At 43.2% G+C, this 23,089-nt stretch overlaps 1 protein-coding gene across 2 annotated transcripts in view; it reads left to right on the top strand.

Moving 5' to 3' along the window:
* Window positions 1-23,089, top strand: part of KCNN2 (potassium calcium-activated channel subfamily N member 2) — a 558,376-nt gene that overhangs the window by 366,298 nt on the left and 168,989 nt on the right. Inside the window, exon 5 of one of the 2 annotated variants that reach the window (XM_069226510.1) lies at window positions 20,054-20,260. The exons of the other annotated variant lie outside the window; for it this stretch is intronic. Within the exon in view, the coding sequence (XP_069082611.1) occupies window positions 20,054-20,254 (201 nt within the window). The 3' untranslated portion in view covers window positions 20,255-20,260. Of the gene's footprint in view, window positions 1-20,053; window positions 20,261-23,089 lie in introns of those variants that run through there. 2 annotated transcript variants of the gene reach the window in all.

The raw sequence follows: 23,089 nt of genomic DNA, 5'->3' as shown, positions 1-23,089 counted from the left end.
ACCAGAGACCCCATTTCTAACAGACACCCCTTTATCTGACCCTCAAACTAGTTCTGGTCATTTCTCCCCTTTTCCCTGGATTTGGCTCCAGTCTGGCTATTGACATAGAAGCTGGTGTCAGGTCTCTGTGTGTGCTGGGGAAAGTCACTTTGAAGTGTAATCATGGCAGGGTACAACTCCTTCCCAGCCGTCCTGTCAGTATGGCTGGGGAGTGTCAGGATCCTTTCCCTTCTATACCCAGGCCTTTATGTACACTGCCTGGCTCCACTACACATTTACCAGTGGGAGAATCATCACCAGCTCAAGCAGCTGGAAACTCCCAGAAACTTGCAGACAGAAAAATACCAACTTTCTAAAAGTGGCATTGCTAAAATATCAATTTAAATACAACCTTGCCATTAAAGAGGGCTTTAACATACAGTTCAGATGAATGGAAGAATTGTTTGTCTTGCTCCTACCCCTCAAAATGTAGCATTTTAATAAAAGTAAAAATGTAATAGTTTCCTTTTGGAGCTTGCAAGCCTTGCTACAGTGAAAATCATTTTGGAGAAAATGTCACTGTAAGGCCATGTCCAACCACTTTTAAATACTAAGCACTCGATTTTTATAGGCAATAAGTCGAACATATGGGTGGCTTACTGATATTCCAAAGCAAGGTTTAGGCCTGCCAACAGAGGTCTTTTGACAGGTCGAATGTGCAGTATAAAACTGCTACAGGCTGGTCACCTCTTTGCAGCTACCGGGCCGCACGTGACTGTTGTCTCTTACATGCAGCCTGCACCCATGGACACACAAGTGCACATACTTTCATGTGTAACCAGCCCACTGCCCTTTACCTAACTGTGTCATAGCAGCCTCATCTTAAAGGGTGAACACTTATGGTAAGCACAGGTAGTCCACATTAGCATGCAGTTATCAGGAGTAAGACTCAGTGAGACTCACCCACAATAAAGGGCCAAAAACAGAGTGATCAAAAGCAAAAAATCCTGCCGTACTAAATGAGTGGAACTCATTTGCAACACTAAGAATTTCACTTTGGGTGCCTACAGCCAGCTTATAGACTTTTCTAATGTTATCAAATAAATGGCAACATCTTCACATGAACACTGCCAAGGAGAGTTCTAAATTGTCATGAAGTGGATTTTTATAGGGGTGGTGTCCTTGGCTGCTAAGCTTGATATTGCTTGCAACTGGAAACACCCTGAACCCCCCTCCATGGTGGTATGGCAAAAAGGTGTCACCTGGTGGCATGCCAGGAACATCCCATTTATGAAGCTGGGTATGTCCCCGGAAACATGAGAAATGATGGGGCTGATGGTGTACCTTTCATGGATTGCATATGTAAACTGTAAAACTGTGAAACGTGATTACGATTGTTTGATGCACTGATACAGAAGGACTCTGTCATCTGTTTGTACCTATCAGTGGATGAAGCTATGTATTATTAAACCCCATAAAAAAGAATTGTCATTAAGTATGCCAGCGAATTTAAGGCCTTACTCATTTACAAACAAAACAATTTCCTCCCTCAGAGAACTCACTAAATCTTCCTCATATTCCAGCTGCTCTTCCCTAATGCTTTCAATTATTTCCCTTTTAGCACTCAATATCCTTTGTCACTTTCACAAGTCACTGCTGTGGCAACATGATCTGTTTCACACCATTACTTGTTTTTCCACCCCCTGTTTCTTAGATTTCTGCCCTCTTAATCCTCTTTTTCTCCTTTGGATGAGCTCTTATCTGCAGGCTGTCAACACACAATGTGCAAATCAGAATTCTTTTCATTTGATTTTCAGTTATATTGCACCCTTTAGCCTAAGGATTTTTTAAGCTTCCAATTAATGTTTACTCATCCTGGGGGAGACGGGCTAGGTAGCAGCCATTATTTTATAGCAGCAAGCTGCTATACTGCAGTGTAAAAACATATTTTCATGGCGTGATTCAGCACAGAGAATTACCCGTAGCTTGGTCAGTAAGATTGGGGGGTGTGAGCTTCAGACTTTCCGAAAATCAGGTTGGCATATAATGTTTACATTTATTGTACACAAATAGGATGCATGAGAGGAGCTTAGCGGGCAGGGGAAAGGAAGAGGAATGCAGACTGATAGGAGTACTAAGAGAGACAACACTATATTTTGTTGAATAACTAATAATTTTGAAGACTTTCAAAACAGAGAAGGAAAGAGTGTGTGTGTGTGTTTTTCTCTTTGTGTGTATGTAAAAATCCTGGTGAAATGCGACAGACATCTCACCATACATCCCAATATACCCCAAAGCTACGCCCCTGAGAATTAGTGTTTTTTTATATTTTGGCTTCCATTTGGGTACATAACAAACCAGTAATTGGGACATTGCTCTAAATCACCATCACTCTTTTTCTTAAAGTTATTCTTACAGTTATTTGACCATACAGGTGACATAACAAATCACGCTAGCTATGTCAATTATAATCCAATGTAATCCAAAAGTGTCAAGCCAAAAGCGTATATGGTCATCTGAATCCATATTGCATAACTAGGCAATAGAGCAAGAAAAGATAACAGATAACACTGTCGCTGTCTGTAGCAGTCTCGTATTCGTGAACACTTACCTCCCAACGCCAGGTTGGTTGGAGGAATAGGCCGTGTTTACCACACATGATAAATAACAATGTAGTAGGGTATGTTATTTAGCAGGTTCGATAAATAGCACTTTATCTGAGCATTTGAGGATAACATTAGGATCTTGATGCTTAACACCCCAGAATTTGCATGGTCTGGTAAACGACTTACACTTTTCCCCTGTTAACCTGTCAAAACTTTAAAGAACTGTGAATTATTTAACACGCTTGGTAATTCCCAGGTTGGTACATGCCACCCAACAAACAATTCCAACCTCTGAGCAAACGAGAGGTTTACGCTGAGGTAAAAAAAACGAATACTATGGAACCGTTTTGGATCCTGAAAGACTTAGTAGAATTACATAATTTTTAGAACATGGTGAAGTGAGCGCAGGTTTAGGTTGTGGAGTTTGCAGTTACATACTCAAGAATAAAGATGTGTTATACATAGCTCTCTGTGTTGCATAATCATTGGCAGGTACCCAAGCCTGGGATGATGCTACAACTGGCAACAACATAGGGGATAAGTAATCCGATGATCGACAATGCTCTCCCACAGTTTCTCATGGTCCAAGCAAACTGCTCGTGGTGGCCACATGTGCGTTCGTCGAAGTGCCAAATGAATGGTTGGCATATGTGAAGGCCAAGCACAACTCAGGCCAATGTAAACCATTTGAAGATAAAGAAACCTTTACTAAGAAGTCTATGTATCATTGGTTAAGATGCTATGAACAAAGCCACACAGAAAGGTACAGCACTACTACGCATTATATAGCTACACAGAATATTAAGCGCTGCTGCTAAAGGCAGATACAACCTGTTGGACTTTTTTGCTTATGCAGGGTCATCCCCAATCTTTTTGCCTCCTGCCTCCTATTTTTTCTGGCCTGTTGCTGTTGGCTTTTGAACTCTGACCACTTTACCACTGCTAACCAGTGCTAAAGTGCATATGCTCTCTGTGTAAATTGTATGGTTGATTGGTTTATCCATGAATGGCATATTTGATTTACTAGTAAGTCCCTAGTAAAGTGCACTAGAGGTGCCAGGGCCTGTAAATCAAATGCTGCTAGTGGGCCTGCAGCACTGGTTGTGCCACCGACATAAGTAGCTCTGTATTCATGTCTCAGACCTGCCACTGCAGTGTCTGTGTGTGCAGTTGTAACTGTAAATTCTACTTGGCAAGTGTACCCACTTGCCAGGCCTAAACCTTCCCTTTTCTTACATGCAAGGCACCCCCTAAGGTAGGCCCTAGGTAGCCCCAAGGGCAGGGTGCAGTGTATGGTTAAGGTTGGGCATATAGTAATGTGTTTTATATGCCCTGACAGTGAAATATGGCTAAATTTGTTTTTCACTGTTGCAAGGCCTGTCCCTCTCATAGGTTAACATGGGGGCTACCTTTAAATCTGATTAAAGTGTAGATTCCCTTTGGGAGCAGATGGACATGTGGAGTTTGGGGTCTCTGAGCTCACAATTTAAAAAATACATCTTTTAGTAAAGTTGATTTTAAGATTGTGTGTTTGAAAATACCACTTTTAGAAAGTGGGCATTTTCTTGCTTATTCCATTTCTGTGACTCTGCCTGTTTGTGGATTCCCCGTCTGGGTCAGTTTGACAGTTGGGCTGGTTGCACCTCACACTAGACAGTGACACAAAGGGAGCTGGGGTGTAGCCTGCATTTCCTGATGGACCATCTGTGCTAGGAGGTAGGGGAGGAGTGGTCACTTACACCTGAAAGGGCTGTGCCTGTCCTCACACAATTCCATCCCCGACCCCCTAGTGAGTGTCTGGGGCCTGGCCTGGGAAAGGCAGGATTTCACATTCAAAAGAGACTTTACTTTGAAGTAGGCCTACTTCAAAGGAGAAACTGGGTATAAAAAAGGCACCCAAAACCACAGACTTTAGAACACTTCTGGAAACAAAAGGAACCTCTGCCTGGATAAGAGCTGAAGAGCTGAGGAGAAGTGCTGCCCTGCCTGTGACTGTCCTTTGTGGAGCTATCCTGCAGTTGCTGCTTCTGCCAGAGTAAGAGGGCAAATACTGGACTTTGTGTGCCTTCCATCTTGTGATGAAATCTCCAAGAGCTTGATTTAGAGCTTGCCTCCTGTTGTTTGAAGTCTCAGGGACAGCAAAGACTTCTCTCTGCCAGCACCTGGAGTCTCTGGAGAGACTCCTGCTCTGACAAGTGATGCCCTATCCAGTCCCTGGGCCCTTGAAAGAAAAGCTGGTGGAAATCCAAGGAAATTGACTTCGGACAACTTTGGACTGATGCCGCTGCTGAATCCGGTGACCCCGCCTGCAGCCGACTCCGTGATCTTCGCTGGAAAGCGACGACCTTTGCAGGCCCGACGCCCCTGCAGCCCTTATGAAGTCCGCGACTCCGTGGAAGTCGCCGCACCACGTCGTGACCGATGCCGCTCGAAGTGCACAGATTCAACATTTCGCACAGACGTACAATCCCCGACTTCGCGCATCGACTTGTTTTTACTCTTCACCAAATGTACTGTACTTGGGGGTCTACGCGACTCCGTGTCTGGCGCCGCTGGTGTCGGCTTGTTGGGAACGCCGTGTTAAAACCTCATTGAAGCATTTTTTGTTTCTAAACACTATTTTTGAGTTTAATCTTTAAAAATTCATAACTTGACTTGTGTATGTTGGATTTTTGACATTTTGGTCTTGTTTTGTTTAGATAAATATTTCCTATTTTTCTAAACTGGTGTTGTCATTTTGTAGTGTTTCCATTGTTACTGTGTGTGTTGGTACAAATACTTTACACCTAGCACTCTGAAGTTAAGCGTACTGCTCTGCCAAGCTACCAAGGGGGTAAGCAGGGGTTAGCTGAGAGTGATTATCTTTTACCCTGACTAGAGTGAGGGTCCTTGCTTGAACAGGGGATAACCTGACTGTCAACCAAAGACCCCATTTCTAACACAACCAGGTTTTGAAAGTGCATCAATTAGCAATGGCAAACTACACAATAACACTTTGATTAGAAGCCCTGCGAGGCAGAAATCAACCAGGCGATAAGAGCAAAAAGAAAGTCTGAAAACAGGATCACTCAGATGCATGAAAGGGTCACCTGCTTGCCAGGATTGAATAAAGAGAATCATACATCTGCCGAAGCTGCCTGTGGCTCTGCTTACGGAGCTATCCATACCTGCAGCGATGAGAGGGCCAGCAGAAAGCCATTCTACCAATGGGGACTGTAAAAGATGGCCCAGAGGCCAACACATCGCAGGCCCAGGAGGGGGGCATGAATGGAACAGATCCTGATTTCTGGCAGAGGGAGTCAGAGAGTTCTGTCTGTAGTGTCAGTCAATCCTGAAACTACCACCACCCTTCAATCCTGCCCAAAATCAGAATATTGGCAACAGATGGACTGCTTGGATAGAGACGTTTGATGATTTTATTGATTTACTACAAGGAACAGAAAATAAAAAGATTATGAGGCACCTCAAGAATCTTGCTGGTGATGGTGTAAAAGAAGTCATAAAGCAAATGCCGTGAACTGATGAAGTTATGTACTGTCAATTTAAAGAAGCCTTGAATCTCAAGTTCAATCCAGCGCTGAATGTAAATTATGAAAGGTGCATTTTAAGTCAAGAATGACAAACAGTTGCTGAAACCATAGATTAACTTGTTGAGAGACTGGATACACCCAGAAAATGCTGGAGATTCAATGTGTTTAATGCCGAAGAATCATATTAACGGATGCTTGTCAGATACATTCAGACGATTAATGCTGAGAGAAACTCTTAATCTGGAGTGATTTCACAAAGCTACCAGAGCTGAGGAGTGTCCTGATGGACAAGCTGCTGACATGGAGGCCAAGATGCCCAAAATGAATAACATGAAAAGTAAGCACACAGCTGAAGGGCACAAGGTGATGGCTCCACAGAAAAATAAGTTATGTTTCAGATGTGGATTGTCATTGCCACATGAAGGTAAATGTCCCACCACTGAATAGATATGCAAAGGATGTAATAAAGAGAAGCATTTGGTGAAGACTTGCAAGGCAAAAGAAAAAGTAAGTTTGTCATGGAGAAAAGACCAAATGGCTGACCGAACATTCGATGCTTGCCACAAGGCCAAGCGGCAAAATCATTTGAGACAAGGCAACACCAAATGAAGTTGATCGTCCACCAAATCACTGTCGAAACATTTGTCAGTATCAGCATCGAGTGACAGTGAAGATGATTATGCAATGTCAATGTTTATTTCAGAGAAATGCGCTCATGTGGGATGGGCCACATGTGATGAGAAGTACCACTCAAAGAAAAGTCGACATGAGAAAGCACCTAAGCCATTCAAACAGTGTCCAAAGATTACACTGAAAATAAATGGTTGTGCAGCACCTTTTATCATCAACAGCGGTGCGTCAATAAATAATATACCTGAGGAGAAATGTAATGAACTGTCTCCATTACCACAACTAAAGCCATCAAAAATCAAAGTGTACACATGGACTGCATCAATGCCTTTGAAAAGTTAAGGTTCATTCGTAGTGACTGAGAAGCACAAGAAAACAAGAGTGCAAGCTCCTGTTCACGTACTTCACGGTGCAGCATCAAGTGCCATTCTACTCAGTTTCAGCACAGCTGCTAATATGGGACTGATATCCGTGAATTACAATATGAATGCTCATCATGAAATAGTAAGTCAGTTCTGTTTATTATTTCAATGGTTAGGGAAACCTAAGTCTATGAAAGTAGATTTGCATATCTATGTGGATGTTTGTCTTGTTGCTCAAAGACATGGAAGGATTGCATTTCATTTACAAGAAGCTGTTGAAAAGGTCCTTGAGTTATTAATTATGAATGATATCATTGAGCGTTCTACTGGTCCGATGCTATGGGTTTCTCCCATAGTGGTAGTGCCCAAAAAGGATGGTGAGGGAGCTGTACGCATCCGTATTGATATGCGTCAAGCGAGCAAGGCAATTAAAAGAGAACGATTTCCAGGTCTGCATATTGCTGACATGAGAACACAATTGAACTGTACGAAAGTCTTCTCTTGCCTTGTTTTAAATCAAGAATATCCCCAGTTGGAACTCAAGGAGAATTGGAGGCACATTAGAAACTTTTCTGCACTTATAGACCTGTTTCAGTACAGAATACTATATTTTGGTGTATCATCGGCTGTTGAGATTTTTCAAGACGTCATTAGGTGTATCATGCAACCTGTTATAAATCCTTTCATCTATACCGATGGCATATTGGTTTTCAGGGCTACACATAAGAAACATGACAATGCTTTAAGACAAGTGTGTTTACTTGTATATGCAGATTTAACACTAAACGCTAAGAAATGTGATTTCAGTAAGACAAAGGTAAAATTCTTTGGCCATCTCTTTTCTGATGGGCATGATTCAGCTAAAGTACAAGCTTTGTCAACTGCCAATACCCCCACAAGATGTTTCCATGTTAAGTTCATTCCTTGGCATGGCCAGTTACTGTTCATGATATATATAAGACTTTGTCACTATGAATGCTCCATTGAGAGAGTTGAAAATAATGCTTCATTTCACTGGTTGCATGAATGCGACCAAGGTTTTAAGAGAATACAGCAAGCTGTTGAAAATGCTACTTGAAATGGCATATTTTGATTCAAACCTACATACTGATGTTATTGTTGACACTAGCCCGGTTGGGTTAGGCGCTGTCCTTGCACAACACAGCAGAGAGCCAAATGCTCAAAGACATATTGGGCCTGCGCAAGTAAATGTTTTGCCCCAATTTGGATGTGCTTATTCACAACCAGGAAAGGAAAGTTAGAATGTGGTCTGGGCTTGTGAACATTTCCATGTGTTCCTGTACGGAAAACTTTTCACGCTTGTGACAGATCATCAAAGATTGCTGACTATCTTTGGCAATCCAAAAGCCAAGATGTTTCAGCAAATTGAATGTTGGGGTCTACGATTGCAAGAGTACAGCTACATAATTTGCCATCATCCAGGAAAAGATCAAACCCTGCTGACTTCTTCTAAAGAGTGCCTATGTAATGTCATGGTATCCCATGTAAGACTGCTAAAGCCTACATAAATTTCATTGTGAAATCAAACTCATCAGTTGTCATGTCATTGGAACAAATTGTTATGCCAAGAGTGAAAATAGTGAAATGTTAAATTTAAAAGACATTATTACACATTAGTCATACAATCAACATACTCAACCTCTTACCAGTAACAAAGAGTATCAGAAGTACAAAAAAGTCAAAGATGAACTGTCAGTGACACAAGAAGGAAATATCCTGAGAGGTTCAAGAATTGTCATCCTGGATAGTCTGCAATAGCAATTGATTGAAGTGGCCCATGAAGGATGGAGTGGAATTGTTTCCACTAAACAAGCTCTCTGAGATTGAGTCTGGTTTCCTCATCTCAATGAATGAGTTGAAAAAGAGTTGGAAACCTGTCATCGATGTAACTGCCTGTCATTGAAGTCTACTCAACACCCCTTGAACATGTCAGAGTTGCCAAAACATGCCTGGGAAAGAATTGCTGTTGGCTTTTTTGGTCCATTTAATAATGGACATCACCCTTATGGTGATTGTGGATGAATACTCTTGCTTCCTATTAATTGAAAATCTCTTATTAATCAGTCAGGAAAGAGTCATTGAGATGGCATTTTTGTGACATGGAGCATTCCTTCGATTTTGAAAACTGATAATGGCCCATCTTTTAGTCACAGAGAATTCAGAGACTTCCTCAATCTGCTTAATTTGAGGCATCAGAAGAGCACACCTCTGTGCCCACAGGCTAACAGCCTCATTGAACATTTCATGAGTATGTTAAAGAAAGCTGTTCAGTGTGTTACTTTAGAGAAGCTCAATCTCAAGACAGTCTTGAATTCTACTTTATAAGTTTATCATTCGTCTCCTCACTCGACCACAGGTGAAAGCCCTGCAATGTTGATTTTCAGGAGAGCCATAACAACCAAGTTACCTCAGTGGACCAACATCAGATCAGACACTGAGACACATACAACAGACTTGAGTCGTAAACAGAAAATGAAGGCCTATGCTGACAAACAGCGACATGCAAAGAACATTATCTTCACATGAGGAGATCGAGTGCTCGTTCATCAGCCACGACGACCTAAACCTGATGCCCTTTTGATGCTGAGCCATTTTGCGGTATAACCAGCAAAGGGCACATGGTGACTGCCCAATGTCCAGGAAAATAGATCACATGAGATTCCTCGTACTTCAAATATGTGGATCAACTCTTGTTGGACACTCATGTCAATGTAGAGACTGGCTCAGAGAGAACAATTGGATTATCCAAGACTGCCATTGCTCCTACATCACCGAAGCAGGTCATGGATACTCTGATTATTGATTCCCAGTTTCCAAAGACATGATTTGGACGAGTCATCAAAGCACCAAGAAGGCTCATTGAAGAGTTATAATGTGTATATGTTGTAAAAAAATAAATAAAGGTTTTTTTTAACAGAGGGGGACATTTCATGTTTTCTGAGTATGTATGATGGAACCTTTTTGGATCCTGAAATACTCCGTAGAATGTTGACATACGTTTTAGAACGTGGTGAAGTGAATGCAGGTTTAGAATGTTGAGTTTGCGGTTACACGATGAAGAATAAAGACGTGTAATGCATAGCTCCATATGTGACCTAGTCATTGGTGGGTTCCCAGGCTGGTGGAGGACACTTTACAGGTTAAATACACTTGGTCAAAGATTTTACCTTCAGAAATAGTCTCTGAAATGGATGTCGAAAAACTCCAGTAGAGCGTAGATGCAGGTTATACCCAAGGTATTCTTCTCTAAGCGAGATAGCCATTAGACGAGGTCCATCTGAAGCCTTTAGTTTTGTCAAGAAAAGCTCTTAGCTGGAAAAGTTCAAATGTCACAACCAGGGCAGTCCTCTTGTCGGCCAATACTTTTCGTGCCTTCGCCCAGTCAAGATTTCTTCATTTGGACTTAGTCCTTTTTTTTAAACTTAAAATCCTCCAGTGGGACAAGGCTGCAGGCTGTATCCGATGATGAGCTCCATGAAACCATATTTCTTCTCATTGAGGGACCACTGAAATGGATTTGCTGCTGTGGAGAAGCTCCAAGTGGGATCAACCTAATTTCTTCACCCAGAGTTTTTGTGCTTTGAGCAGATTGACTTGGGTATCTGATCCAGGTCCTCTGCTGATCCAAAATGTTTTGAAGTCCACATTTTTCAGAGACTTCAGAATAAGTCTTTCTGGGCACTATTAAGGTTCTCATGACCCTAGGAACAGCACCTAGGGGTGAAGACTTACATCATCAGAGGTGGAAGCAGGTTTAAGTCCTTTCTTAATTGCAACTTGACACTAGGCACTTCTTGAAAAAGTCCTCTTGCAGCTTGTTGTGTCTCAAAAGCCATGCAAGAGTTAAGCCAACTAACCCTAGTGTCCACTTCTTTCTCTTCTGTACAAGTGGATGCAGGTTGAGCCCGGCTTGACTGGGACAAAAATTAGGTCTAAGCACCAACATAGAAGTGGCCAACATTAGCGACTATGATAGCAAAAAAAAAAAAAGTTCCCCAAATTTAAAAATCTGGTCAGATTGGAACTTGTAGTGACACACTGTATGTCATTTGCAAGATATAGGAGGCTGCATGCATTGTGCCTGCTGCAGACATTGTTTATGGTAGTATCAAAGAACTCAGCCGAGACCATAAAACAGACCATAATTCATGCCAAACAAACAGAACATCAGCCCACTTGCTGAGGTCTCAGACCAGCCCTTTTGGCACTGCCAGATTGCCCTGTAGGCCAGTCTGGCACTGGGTCTGGCCCTTCAGGACTCCTCACAGGTCTCAAACATGAGGTGCATTCCTTCTTCTGTTCTTCCACAGGTCCAGAATGTGTCCTGAGAAGAATTCCTTGGAGTGACACATTTATGGTTGGTACTAGCTAGTGGGGGAGACTAACTCCTGACACCTCCTAAACTAATGGGGTAAATGTTCTTAGGGGCAACCCTACCCACTTTTTTAGCATTTCCTGTTTGCCCTATTGCAAATAATCCCACAGTGCATCGTATTCCTCAAAATCCAAAAGGGGTAAATCCTATACCCTTTGAACAAGGCCTGTGTGCCCAACCAGAGGGGTGCCCAGGGAAATGATTGGCCCCCAAGCTCGTGATCACTTAAAACTGATTCTGGGGATAGGTTCACTCGCACTGGGTGTGGAGCTATGCTGACTGGGGAAACAAATGTTTCCTGGGTCTCACATTACATTTACTTGTGAAATGGCAGGCTCTTTATAAGTGAATGAAGTTTCTGAGTCACCCTAACTAGTCTTCTCTGAGGGGAAGTAAAACACCTCACCCACACCCAGGCTATTGTTTCTGCTTTGAGAGCAGTTTCCAACCTCATTACGGTCAATCACCGGCTGGGCAGCTCTTTTCATGCAAATGCAAATTAGCCACTAGAAGCTTCAGCAAGGGAAAGGTTACTGTTCTAAATGTTATGTTTCCCAAATATGTATTAAAAAGCTAACCTATCAGTTGGATTTCTAATAAATATTTTAAGAACTGTTTTTCTAGCTGGTCCCAACACTAGGTTAGCAGAATAATATTTTATTCTGTACTCTAGTTTTCTCATAGAAGAGCTAGAGCCTTCCGCTGTGAAAATAGCTTTTGGGGACTTGTCACTGCAGAGATATGTCAACATTAAATTTCTACATACCCCAATTTTAAATACCAGGCATCTTGTGGACTACAAGGCCTACATAGGATGACATTTTGTTTTTTCAAAGGATGTTTTTTCACTGTCAACAAGGATATGTTGTAGGCCTGAAAGCATGCTTTCTTTGTCTCAGTAGTGGACAACATAATAAGTGCTGCAGTCCACAGGTGACATTTAACTTTCCATGCCATGGATGTAGATTCTACACCATATGCTATAGCCTTACAGAAGGGTTTAATAAGCCAATCAGGGATTACCCAATACTTACATGTTTTTGGGGTCAGAGCACATACACAGAACACTGCACAGCAGTACCCCAGTGTGCAGCCTGTAACAACCAGCACTAAAATCCAGCAAAAAATGGGAATGACAACACAAAAAGGGCATTTTCTCACACAAGGACTCAAAACACCTGCAAAGACAAGTGATGTGTGGAAAATGACAGCAAGGGCTTAGAAAGATTGTAAAGGGATAATTGCCAGCATTTGACCTATATGAGACTGCACAGCTTTGGTTCATTTGGAAATTTGCTGCTCCTCCTTGATAGGTGGCTCTTCTTGGATCAGAACGTCGGAGTGAGTCTTATTACACCAATGCAATATAATACAACATAAGCAAGTTTGCTTGATTGTTTCATTGCTATGCTGTCTCTTTCCTTCAAGCAAATAAACTAATGAACCTTGTAAGAAATTATAGCATTAGCTTAGGGGGTGAGAAATAACTTCAATTAATAATCCCAAGCCATGTCAGGGTAAACCACAAAAGTCACTAAGTAAACCTATGCTTAACCCTCTGGTAGCTTGGCACAAAAGCAGTCAAGCTTAACTTAAAAGCAATGTGTGTTTAAAGTATTTATGCAGCACTCAAACATAATAAAGTGAAAATAACAATGACAATTCCAAACCATTTAGAACAATAGGGTACATTTTAATAAATAAAATGACATCAATACAAAAAAATCCAATAAGTAGAACCGGAGGTATCAATTTTTTTAATTTGAATGAAAAATAGCAGCAAAGAGCAGTTACGCTGTTGTGCTAGACTGGGTCAAAGTCAAAAGTTCAGCTTGACTGCGATGGAACATGAGTTGGATAGAGGGACTAGGTTGGTCGCTGTGGAAATGTCACCTTTTGACTGAAAACATTTATGGAGAAAAAGAGGTCTTCGACGTGTCGGTGGCGGGACATGCGCCATTCCAAGTGGGGCTCAATGATGACAGGTAGAGTCCAGGTGGCAGGAGGAGTACACTCTAACCCCAGCCAAGAGAGCATGACCTCAGGGGCGCACCACTTGGAGATTGGGACTCACTTCGCCAGAAACCAGCAGAACGGTCCAGGACAGGTGCAGTTGGTACTGGTCAGCTGGACAGTTTCTGGAAAAGGACTTTTAGAAAGTTGTTGTGTCCCTGTAGCTCTAACAGTCACTTCTAGGTTCCTGGGTTCAGGGTAAGCACGCCCAGTTTTCCGTCATGTTCTTCAATAAGCAGAGCAGTCCTTCCTCTGACTCTTCACAGGTCTAGGATCATTTTCTGGAGGGGTGTATGAGATCCACTTTTGTGCCGGTACCAGCTTGCGTGTGGAAGGCAAGTCTTTGTCCACCTACTCAACCAGTTCTGATGAGTTCTTCTACCCCCACTGAGTTTGCTGCTATCCGTACTAGAGAGGCAAAGGGCTAGTAGGCCTAGGTGTGATCTACATCTGCTGGTGACAAGGGAGGCATCCGTTAGAGCATAGGAAGGGGCTGGGGACAGACCCCATTCTATCCGGATAAGGGAGTCATCCCCACCCATTCCCAGGGCCCTTCAGGCAAATTACAATTTTCTACATTTCTACATTAGTAATATCAAATTCAACTTAACCATTAAGTTGAATTTTAAATTACCATTAAAATGATTCCTTGAACCATTTTTCTAGCTACTCCTGGACTGAATTTAGCGCTTATTACATGTAATTGTGTAAATCACTGTTAGCCTATGGGAGAGTGAGCCTTTCCACAATGAAAAACGACTTTGGAGGTTTTTCACTGCCAGGATATGTAAAACATTAAATATACACGCCCTACTTCATAAATTACATGCATGCTGCTCTGTGGACACTTAGGGCATCTCCTATGTGTGACTTATAGGTAGTAAAAGGAAATATTCAGGCCAGGCAAAAGGTTTGTTTCACCAGATCAAAATTACATCTTAAAACTGCACACCAATGCTGCAGGTGCAGTCCTGGATACATGCTTTCCAGTGCTACTTTAGTAGGTGGCACTGTGTGGGCTGCAGCCGAGTAGTAGCATTTAATTTACAGGGCCTGGCATGTAATGACATATAATAGGATTGTACAAGTAAATTAAATGTGTCAATTAGGTATATGCCAATTTTAACATGTTTGACAGGGAAGGCACAAGTGCCACTATTTAGCTGAGATAAAATGCACAGAGTCCTAGAACCAACAAAAAAACGGGTTCAGCAACAGAAGGCAACAATCTTCGGAGACCTTGCAGAAAGGGCACATTTCCAACAAACCTTTATCAAAATATTGCTAAAAATACTGCAATCTGCATTGGTAAGTGATATTGTTTGTAAGTGTATGTTAAAGACTTTGAGAATTACAGTTATAGCAGATGCAGACTGCAGACTCACACAGATAGGATTACTATGGTACCTTCTGTCCCTTCCTTAAGTTTACGTCTACAATCTGCATAAATATCAGATTTTCCAGAAATACGTCCCGGAAGCTGAGACTGTGACATGTAGCAGTAGGAGCAGTCAAAAGAATAAACATTTACCCTTACAGAGATGTAACATAGTTCCTTTTTAGGTAAATATTGCACATAATTTAGAAAATGCTGAAATGTTCTTGATGGTTATAATTTCATATTGTCCCGCAATCAAAAGCTCAGAGAATTGGCTACCATTATAGTACTAATGGTAACAATAATTTTATGTGAGGAAAGCTTTTCAAATGTGCAGGCTGGGTACATTCCAGGGAGGGGACACCTCCAAAAGGCAGCGAGTAACCTCACACACATTATCAGATATTCTGATACCTCATAGAGGTAGCTTCCCATTCTGAAGGTGGTTGAATATTTACTCCTACAACAGGTAGGAGTACATTTTTTTTTATAGTGAAATCGAGAGATGACAACCTATAGGAGGGGGAGAATTAATCTTCATCAAGAAACAAAAACAAAGATACTTGAGCACAAATGCAATTCTCTGTCAGGACCGAAGGTGAATATTATGCTATCCTTTTTCGCTTTATTCAGTATTAACAAAACACAGCAGCCATTAAAGCAACAAAAAAATACTTTTCCCAAGAACAATAGGAAAAAAATCACAAGAGCTCAGAAGTCCTTCATTAGTGTCCACAACCAGGTCCCAACAATGTCCTCTGTCACTGCCTGCTCTCCCTCTTTCTTCGCTGCTCAAGCGGCCAGTTAAGTGGTGTTTTCTTTCTCACCCCATTCACAAAAGCTATGAGATTTATATGCATTTTTACTGTATTGGTGCTTAACATCGCACTGGAGTGCGTCTTGACAGTTTCAGATTCCGGTTGCGGGACCGCTCTACACTCCTTACGCGATTTGGCCTGTTTCTGATCACCATGGTATCCTTCACCCCTAGAGGGGGCTGTGGGAGATAGTGACATTGCAGTTCAATGGCGCACATCTCATATACCATAAAGCAGATGCGTGCCGTTGGAGCCTGAAACTAAACGTGCCTGATCCCAGTTGTTCGGGGTGACGCCTAGTGTTTCAGCTGGGTCTTTACTCACCTAGAATAACTGTGATGCCCCACTGGGGTCAGTATTTAGTGCAGCTGCCCTGGTGAGCGACCTGAGGGGTCAGTAATATTATAAGGCCTTGGCTGGCCTCTGTTGGGACCACAGTTACCTGAGCAGTGTTAACCCCTACATAATCAAAGTGGTCTTGTGTGTTCCCAAGGAATTATGTCCATGAGATTGTGTGCCTCTGGTGTTCCCAAGGAATTATGCACATGAGATTGTGTGCCTCTGGCCACCCATATGTTCCTGGGCTCCTTCCCTGGGCTCCGTAATCTGATGCATCTGCATGCAATAAATTTCAACAAGGCCCCACAGGTCCACATTCAGGCCTTGGGCCTAACCTTCAGTACCTTTTGCTGTTTTAAGTCATTTAAGCGTGCAGCGCTTCCTTGTTCTGCGACAGGATGTCACAGGAGAATTATGGAGAAGAGGACTCTCTGTCCTACCTCCAATGACATGAGGAATTTTATGAGGCAGTTGATATCTCTGAATTCATGGGCCCTATAGAGCAGCGACTCTCTGAGAAAATCGTGCAGGAGTGTGCCACATTTGCCTAGTCCACAGCCCTGGGAAAGCCTCCTCAGGACCCCAAAGGGGGGCTCTCCACCTCCGAAGAAAGAGTGTGATGCAGGGGATGGCAGGGATGCATTTGAGCACCTTAAGCAAGCTTTTTTGGCAAATACCCCCACCCCAATAGAGTCCCAATGGTCCCCTGGGGGCCTATTCCGAGCCTCCCCGTCCTTACTCCTCATGTCTATTTGATGGTAGTTCCCCTGGGGATTCAGACGATGAAGCTGGCTCCTCCAGTTCTTGGCGCCCAGCTTCAGACTCTGTTCTCTTGCCAGCAGGAGACTCATCTGACCCGGATGACATCATCCACCCTTGGTCAGCCGAGTGGGTCCCAGCAGAGAAGGTGGCGAATTATGTTGCAGCTAGGCTTAGGAAACCCTTAGAGAAAGATGCCTGAAATGACCTTAGGGCAGAATGTCCTCTTCCTTCCTTGGAGGGTAAAGTAGCCCTCACCCTGGAAATAGATGCTAAGATGGCCACGTTCTTGGCTAAGCTTGTTAAAGACCTGAAGAAGGGCACTGATAGGTCTTGGTGTTCCTGTCAGGTTAAACTGTTGGATGCCATAGGCCCTATGTCCAAAATTCTGGACATGGCGGAAGTAGCCAACGTGTTGGGTTCCCTTATTCCCCAATGTCCTTTCCAACTGGGCACAGCGAGCTATAGCTTTCATGAAGAACGTGAACTGCGCCATGTCCACTGAGCGTCGCCGCTCCCTTCTCATCAAGGTAGACCCCAAATTGGGAGACCTGGCAGTTTTGGAGGCTGGAGCAGTGGCCAAGGGGGGGCTATTTTGAGATTCCTTTGTAAAGGAGCTAGGGAAGTTTGTGGCAACATTTACATTGCTAGGCGAGGCCCAGGCTAATATCAAACACATCTTCTCACCGCAGGTTTTCCAAGGGGCTGGTCGTGGCAGGGGCCGCACGACCAATCGGTTTTCATCCTCCTCCTCCTTCAGGGGACAAGGCTCTGGGCAGAGTCAGTACCAGGCGATCCCGCACTTCAACAACTTCTACCCTACATGAGGACAACACTTCCGTGGCTGCGGAGACTACAGAGGGCAAGCAAGTGGCTGTACCAGAAACATTAAGTGTCCTTCCATATGCTCAGATAAAAGTGGGAGCCAGTTGGCGTTGTTCCTTCCAGCCTGGGTTTCCATTACTTCAGATGCATGGGTCCTCCAAATGGTGCAAGAGTTCCCAACTAAGTTTTCCGGTTCCCCTCAGCAATTCACTCGCCCTTAGCCCATTCATTTCTCCGCCCATGACACAGAGCTCATAGACGAAGAAGTGGTAGCCCTCCTGTGGAAAGGAGCCATCTGTCAGGCTATGGTTCACCTCAGAGGTTTCATCAGCAATCTCTTACTGGTCAACAAAGCTGATGGCGCCGCAGACCCATGATCAACCTCAGAGACTTCTTTGAGTGGCTGTTGTACCGCCATTTCAAAATGGGAGGCATTCATCTCCTCCGGGACGTGCTGCTTCCATCCGATTGGACAGTGCACCTGGACCCGAAGGATGCATGCCTTCCGGTTCCAATATTTCCCCCTCATTGTTGATTTCTACAGTTCATTTATTCCTCCCAGACCTTAGAGTTACTCACTCTTCCCTGTGGCCTGTTGTTGGCCCCCCTGGTGTTAAACAAAGGTCCTCAAGCCTTTGGGCACAGGGTATTCAGCTTATTGTATACTTGGACAACATGCTTTTCTTAGCCCAATGCCCAAAGAAGCTGAAAACACAATCCAAGCAGCATAAATCTGTTACAGTGTTTGGGGTTGGTTATAAACGAAAAGAAGTCTCTTCTCATCCTGTTGCAGAAGGTGACTTTCCTGGGTTTCGTCAAAAACTCCACCTCTTCAACCCTGAGTCTCCCTTCTCAGAAACTTGCGAAAATCAGACATGAACTCCGACAGATGCTGGCCAAACCTTACAAGTCCCTCAGGCAATTAACCTGTCTGGTGGTGCTCCTCTCCTCATCGATCTAAGCGATCTTCCTCGACCCTCTCCATTTCAGAGCCTTGCAGTGATTAAAAGTGCATCATCTGAGGAAGGACCTAAGGTACTCTCAGTCTGTTCCATTGTTGGACTAGGCCAGGGAGGAGGTAGATTGGTGGTTCACTCACATTGAGGCTTGGAACGGGAGAGCAATCTTCGGTACCACTCCAGATCTGATGATAGAGTCAGATGCCAGCAGGTCCGGCTGGGGCACTAGGTGTGGGGAGTTCTCCACAGGAGGCACTTAGTCACCTATACAACAATGCTTACATATAAACTGTCTGTAGCTACTGGCAGAGTCCTTTGTGGTTCAGTGCTGGACAAAAGATAGCAGTCAGTCCTCATTCCTATTAAGGATGGACAGTGTCTCAGCAGTGAGACATATCAATCACTACAGGGGCACCAGATCACTAGCACTGGAAGACATAGCAAAGCAGTTTTGGAATTTCTGCCTCGAGAATCAGGTCTCGGTGACGGCAGAATATCTCCCAGGCAAGGGGAACCGGATAGAAGATTGGCACTCCTGTTGCCTTTGGGATTCAAGTATCTGGAAGCTGGACCCTCATGTCTTTCAAAGTCTGGTGGACATGTGGGGTTTGTTTTCGATCGACCTGTTTCCCTCACCGCTTCATCATCAGTTACCATATTTCTTCAGCTGGAAACCAGATCCCCTGGCGGAGATGACAGATGCGTTCCTCCAAGACTGGAATCAGGAGAAGGGTTATGCTTTTCCTCACTTCTCAATGATCACCTGGGTCTCAGCTCAAGTTTGCAGGCAAAAGACAAAGTTCACCTTGATAAACCCCATATGGAAGTCTCAAGTGTGGTTTCTAGTTCTTCTAGAACTTTCTTAGTCTTCTCCAATCCGACTCCCCAATTTCATCACATTCTGCTGAATCCGGAGTGCAAGCCACATCAGTTGGTGGCAGAGGGGTCCTTACATCTGATGGTGTGGTGAATTACTGGCAGCACTGGAAGCTCCCAGACCTTTTGAGCAGTTTCCACACCTACAGTAGCCCGATGGGTTTATTGGATGATGCAGGAGGCTGGTGTCAACACTAAAGTCTTTGCAGCACATTAAGCAAGAGGAGCAATGGCCGCAAAAGCTTTTTGTCTGAGGCACGTTTAGTGGATGTCATGAATGCAGCAGACTGGTCTTCAGAATTTTTAAGAGATTCAGTTTTAAGACGGTGGTGGATATATTTTAGTTCTATTAATGACACGGAGGTAAGAATTATCCCACCCGGCGGTCAAGTCAGATGCATTCAAGCCCCATACTGGGTAAGTAGTCTATTCTTCATTTGAAGGTTAACAGTGTTAATTCTATGTGATTAATTTCTATGGATATTATTGTACTGATTTCATGGCTCAAATTATTGCATGTCTAGCTCATACTCTTGGATAAGGATTGTGTCGGAATAGTCATTGGCGCTATACATCTTTCCAGGAAACGAAGGTTCTAAACAGGACGGATGAAGAAAACTGTTGGCGTGATTTGTGCGAAAAAAGAGGGAGAGCAAGCAGAGGACTTTGTTGGGACCTGGTTGTGGACACTAAAGCAGGACTTCTGTGTCCTTGTGGTTCCCACCCCCTAGTGTTCCTGGGAAAAGTAGTTTTTGTTGCTTTAATGGCTGCTGTGTTTTGTTAATATTGATTAAAGCGAAGAAGGAAACCATTATCATCGCCTCCGTGTCCTTATTATTTTTTAAACTTACCTTCACTTAAGCTAGGCAGATTTTCATTGTCTTTCATGTTATATACATAATGCTGCACCAGTGAAATAATAAGACAATATGTAATACGAAGGATTCACCTGTCCACCACGAGATCAACCTGTTGCGGTTTGGCGAGTGTCTCTCTCACAATTGTAAGTACTTTATGCAGACAGATCAGGGTATTTGGCAGACGGTGAAGAGCTAGATCGAGGGAACAACTGCAGTCCGATTTGGTTTGCTTTTACTCTTGTTTATTTAACATTTTGGGACAGACCCAAAGACGTGCTTCAGATTCTTCCGTGACATATTTCTTACAGGTGCTAGCTGCATAATTAATGAAGGGGACACTGCTTTTCATGCCAAGTGATGCAAGTGAAAATGTCAGGTGGGTATTTCTATAAAGCTAAAATACATTTGTGATAGCGAATAGAAAACATTATATAAAAACTGCTAAATGTAATTGTGCCCGCCTGATATCAATCTTTACATTGTATCCCATCAACATCCAGGCACCTATTTATTTGCTTACTTGGTTGTGTGCTGGGAGTTTTCTTTGTTAGCATTCGGAACACAAGAGTTTGTTTATACAAAAAGAGGCGGGGACAGCTGGGTATGCCGCCTCATCATAGTAAAGTATGTAAATTAAACCTTTAAACAGAAAGACAAGCCTGTGAGATGGGTATGCTGTACCAGGTCAAGAATGACAGCACTAATCTTTGTTAAAAAATAAGTGTGCTGTAAGACTGCACAGCTCACTAGTCACTTCATGCTTCAAATAAAATGTTTGCCTTTTGTACAGTTCAACCTGACCCTCAAGTGTATTGTTGTTGTGGGATATATCACAATATACAGGGGAAAGTGGCATCTGAAGCAGTGCATAACGAACAACTGTTCACCACCTTGTTCCTGACACTATCCGTGGAAGACCCTAAGAGTTCCTTCAAACGATCATGGAGCGCTCCCCAGATCCCATCATGTACAAACTCTGGAATCTCCCATCTCCTCAATGACAGAAAAGCTAACCACCCCTGGTAGAACCCATCCTAACTTCACAGTCACCAGTATTCAAGGTCTTAAAGCCCCCATCATCCCATAACTGTGGCATCTCCCATCTCCTCGGTACCAGAGGAGCTAAACACCCCTGGGAGAACCCATCCCAGGTTCACATCACCAGTATTCAAGGTCCTACAGGCGGGGAAGCTGAATGAACACTTAAGTTTCAATCAACTGCCACTAGATTCTGTTTAATTTTGTATACTTGTATATGGGTTGCCCACACCATCCCACGGTGAGCATCTTCATTGTTCGGCTTCAGTCAGCTGTAGCTTTTTTAAGATAAGTGTGCCAGCAGTTTAGAGAGTCATTTGTACCCTTCGATAGTGCTATTTCTAAGCTGCTTCGGATGGATAACAAAATCCCATTTTCTAGAAGGCAATTAGGCAGTTGCATCCCACATAGTGTGAATGTCCCTGTGCATCGATTACTGATGGATGTAATGTATGTATGTGTGTATGCACGTATGTATGCAATATTTGCTTAGGACTACTCTGCCCGATAGCAAAGTAGTGTACAGGGTCAAATATATTATGTGATTAGAGTATCTGGGAGTGTTAATGTGCTGTTACTGCATCCTAATCTTTAAAGAGGCAAGCCTTCATCTCTTTCATTTGGAGCAGGATTAGGGTGGTCTTGGTGGATACCATTCAGAGTTCCTGGGTGCATTTATGGAGGTGGAATGTTAAATGATTTATGTGTAATTGATTTTGCGATCTGGTGGTCCACCCCACTAAATTGAATACAGTTTTACAGAATATATTGCAGGTAACCTTTGCGGTATCATAACTACCCTGTTATTTTTCATGTAAACTTCCACTTCTCAGTGTCTAACTCTGGAGCTATGCAGTCTGCTCACATTTAAAATACACTTGCAGTCACATAACATCCTTCAGAGGCTCATGGAAGAGCATTTTGGATTACCTTTACTTATTACAACTATGCAAAGTGGGATTTGCCTGCTGTGCCTGCCAGGTGGTTTTGCCCGGCTGCCTCCCAATTGTACATGGCCTTCACCAAACCCAAAGCTTGTTTATTTCACCTATTTCTTGAATTAAAATCACCTGTTTCTGAATAGAAAATGACAGCCATGTGAACACAATAATCACAAAAGTCGCAATTTTTTTACATGGGGAATTCCGTTTTTTACTCCCATTTTCTATTCTTCTGAGTACCCCTTAGCTCTTCCGTTGGGTACAGAATCTTTCATAGTGCTTCCTCTGAGTTGTGGATTTTTTACCACAATAGTAACATCACAGTTGTTGCCAAGGTTTTCAAGATAATGTATATTTGTATCCCTTTCATTAGCTAGACATGCCAAATAACCAAGGTATACAAAAGAGTTAACCCTTTCAAACACACTCTGCAACTTTATTTAAAAGCTAACATCTCAAAAAGCTACATACAATGAAAAGCATACTTTCCAATTAAAGTGTGGAGTTAATCTCTTCAGTGGTCTTTGCTGTATCTGTGAGCAAAAATTCCTGCAGGAGCCTAATTGGGGAAACACTTTCTTTTTACCATTCCCCACCCCTTCATTTTTTTTCTTGTCCACAGTGGCATAACATTAGCCCCCACAGCCCCTGCGGTGCAGTCCCGCAGTACAGGAGCCACCCTCAGCACAGTACTCTGTGCACCGGCGTCAGGCCTTAGAAGTCCTGACTGTTTCCGGGTGACCCCCTCCATGTACTTTGCAGGGGGCCTCCTCGAGTTTG

This window comes from Pleurodeles waltl, chromosome 1_1 (assembly GCF_031143425.1).
Source record: "Pleurodeles waltl isolate 20211129_DDA chromosome 1_1, aPleWal1.hap1.20221129, whole genome shotgun sequence".
Classification (NCBI taxonomy): domain Eukaryota; kingdom Metazoa; phylum Chordata; class Amphibia; order Caudata; family Salamandridae; genus Pleurodeles; species Pleurodeles waltl.
This window is presented reverse-complemented; position numbering and strand designations above follow the sequence as displayed.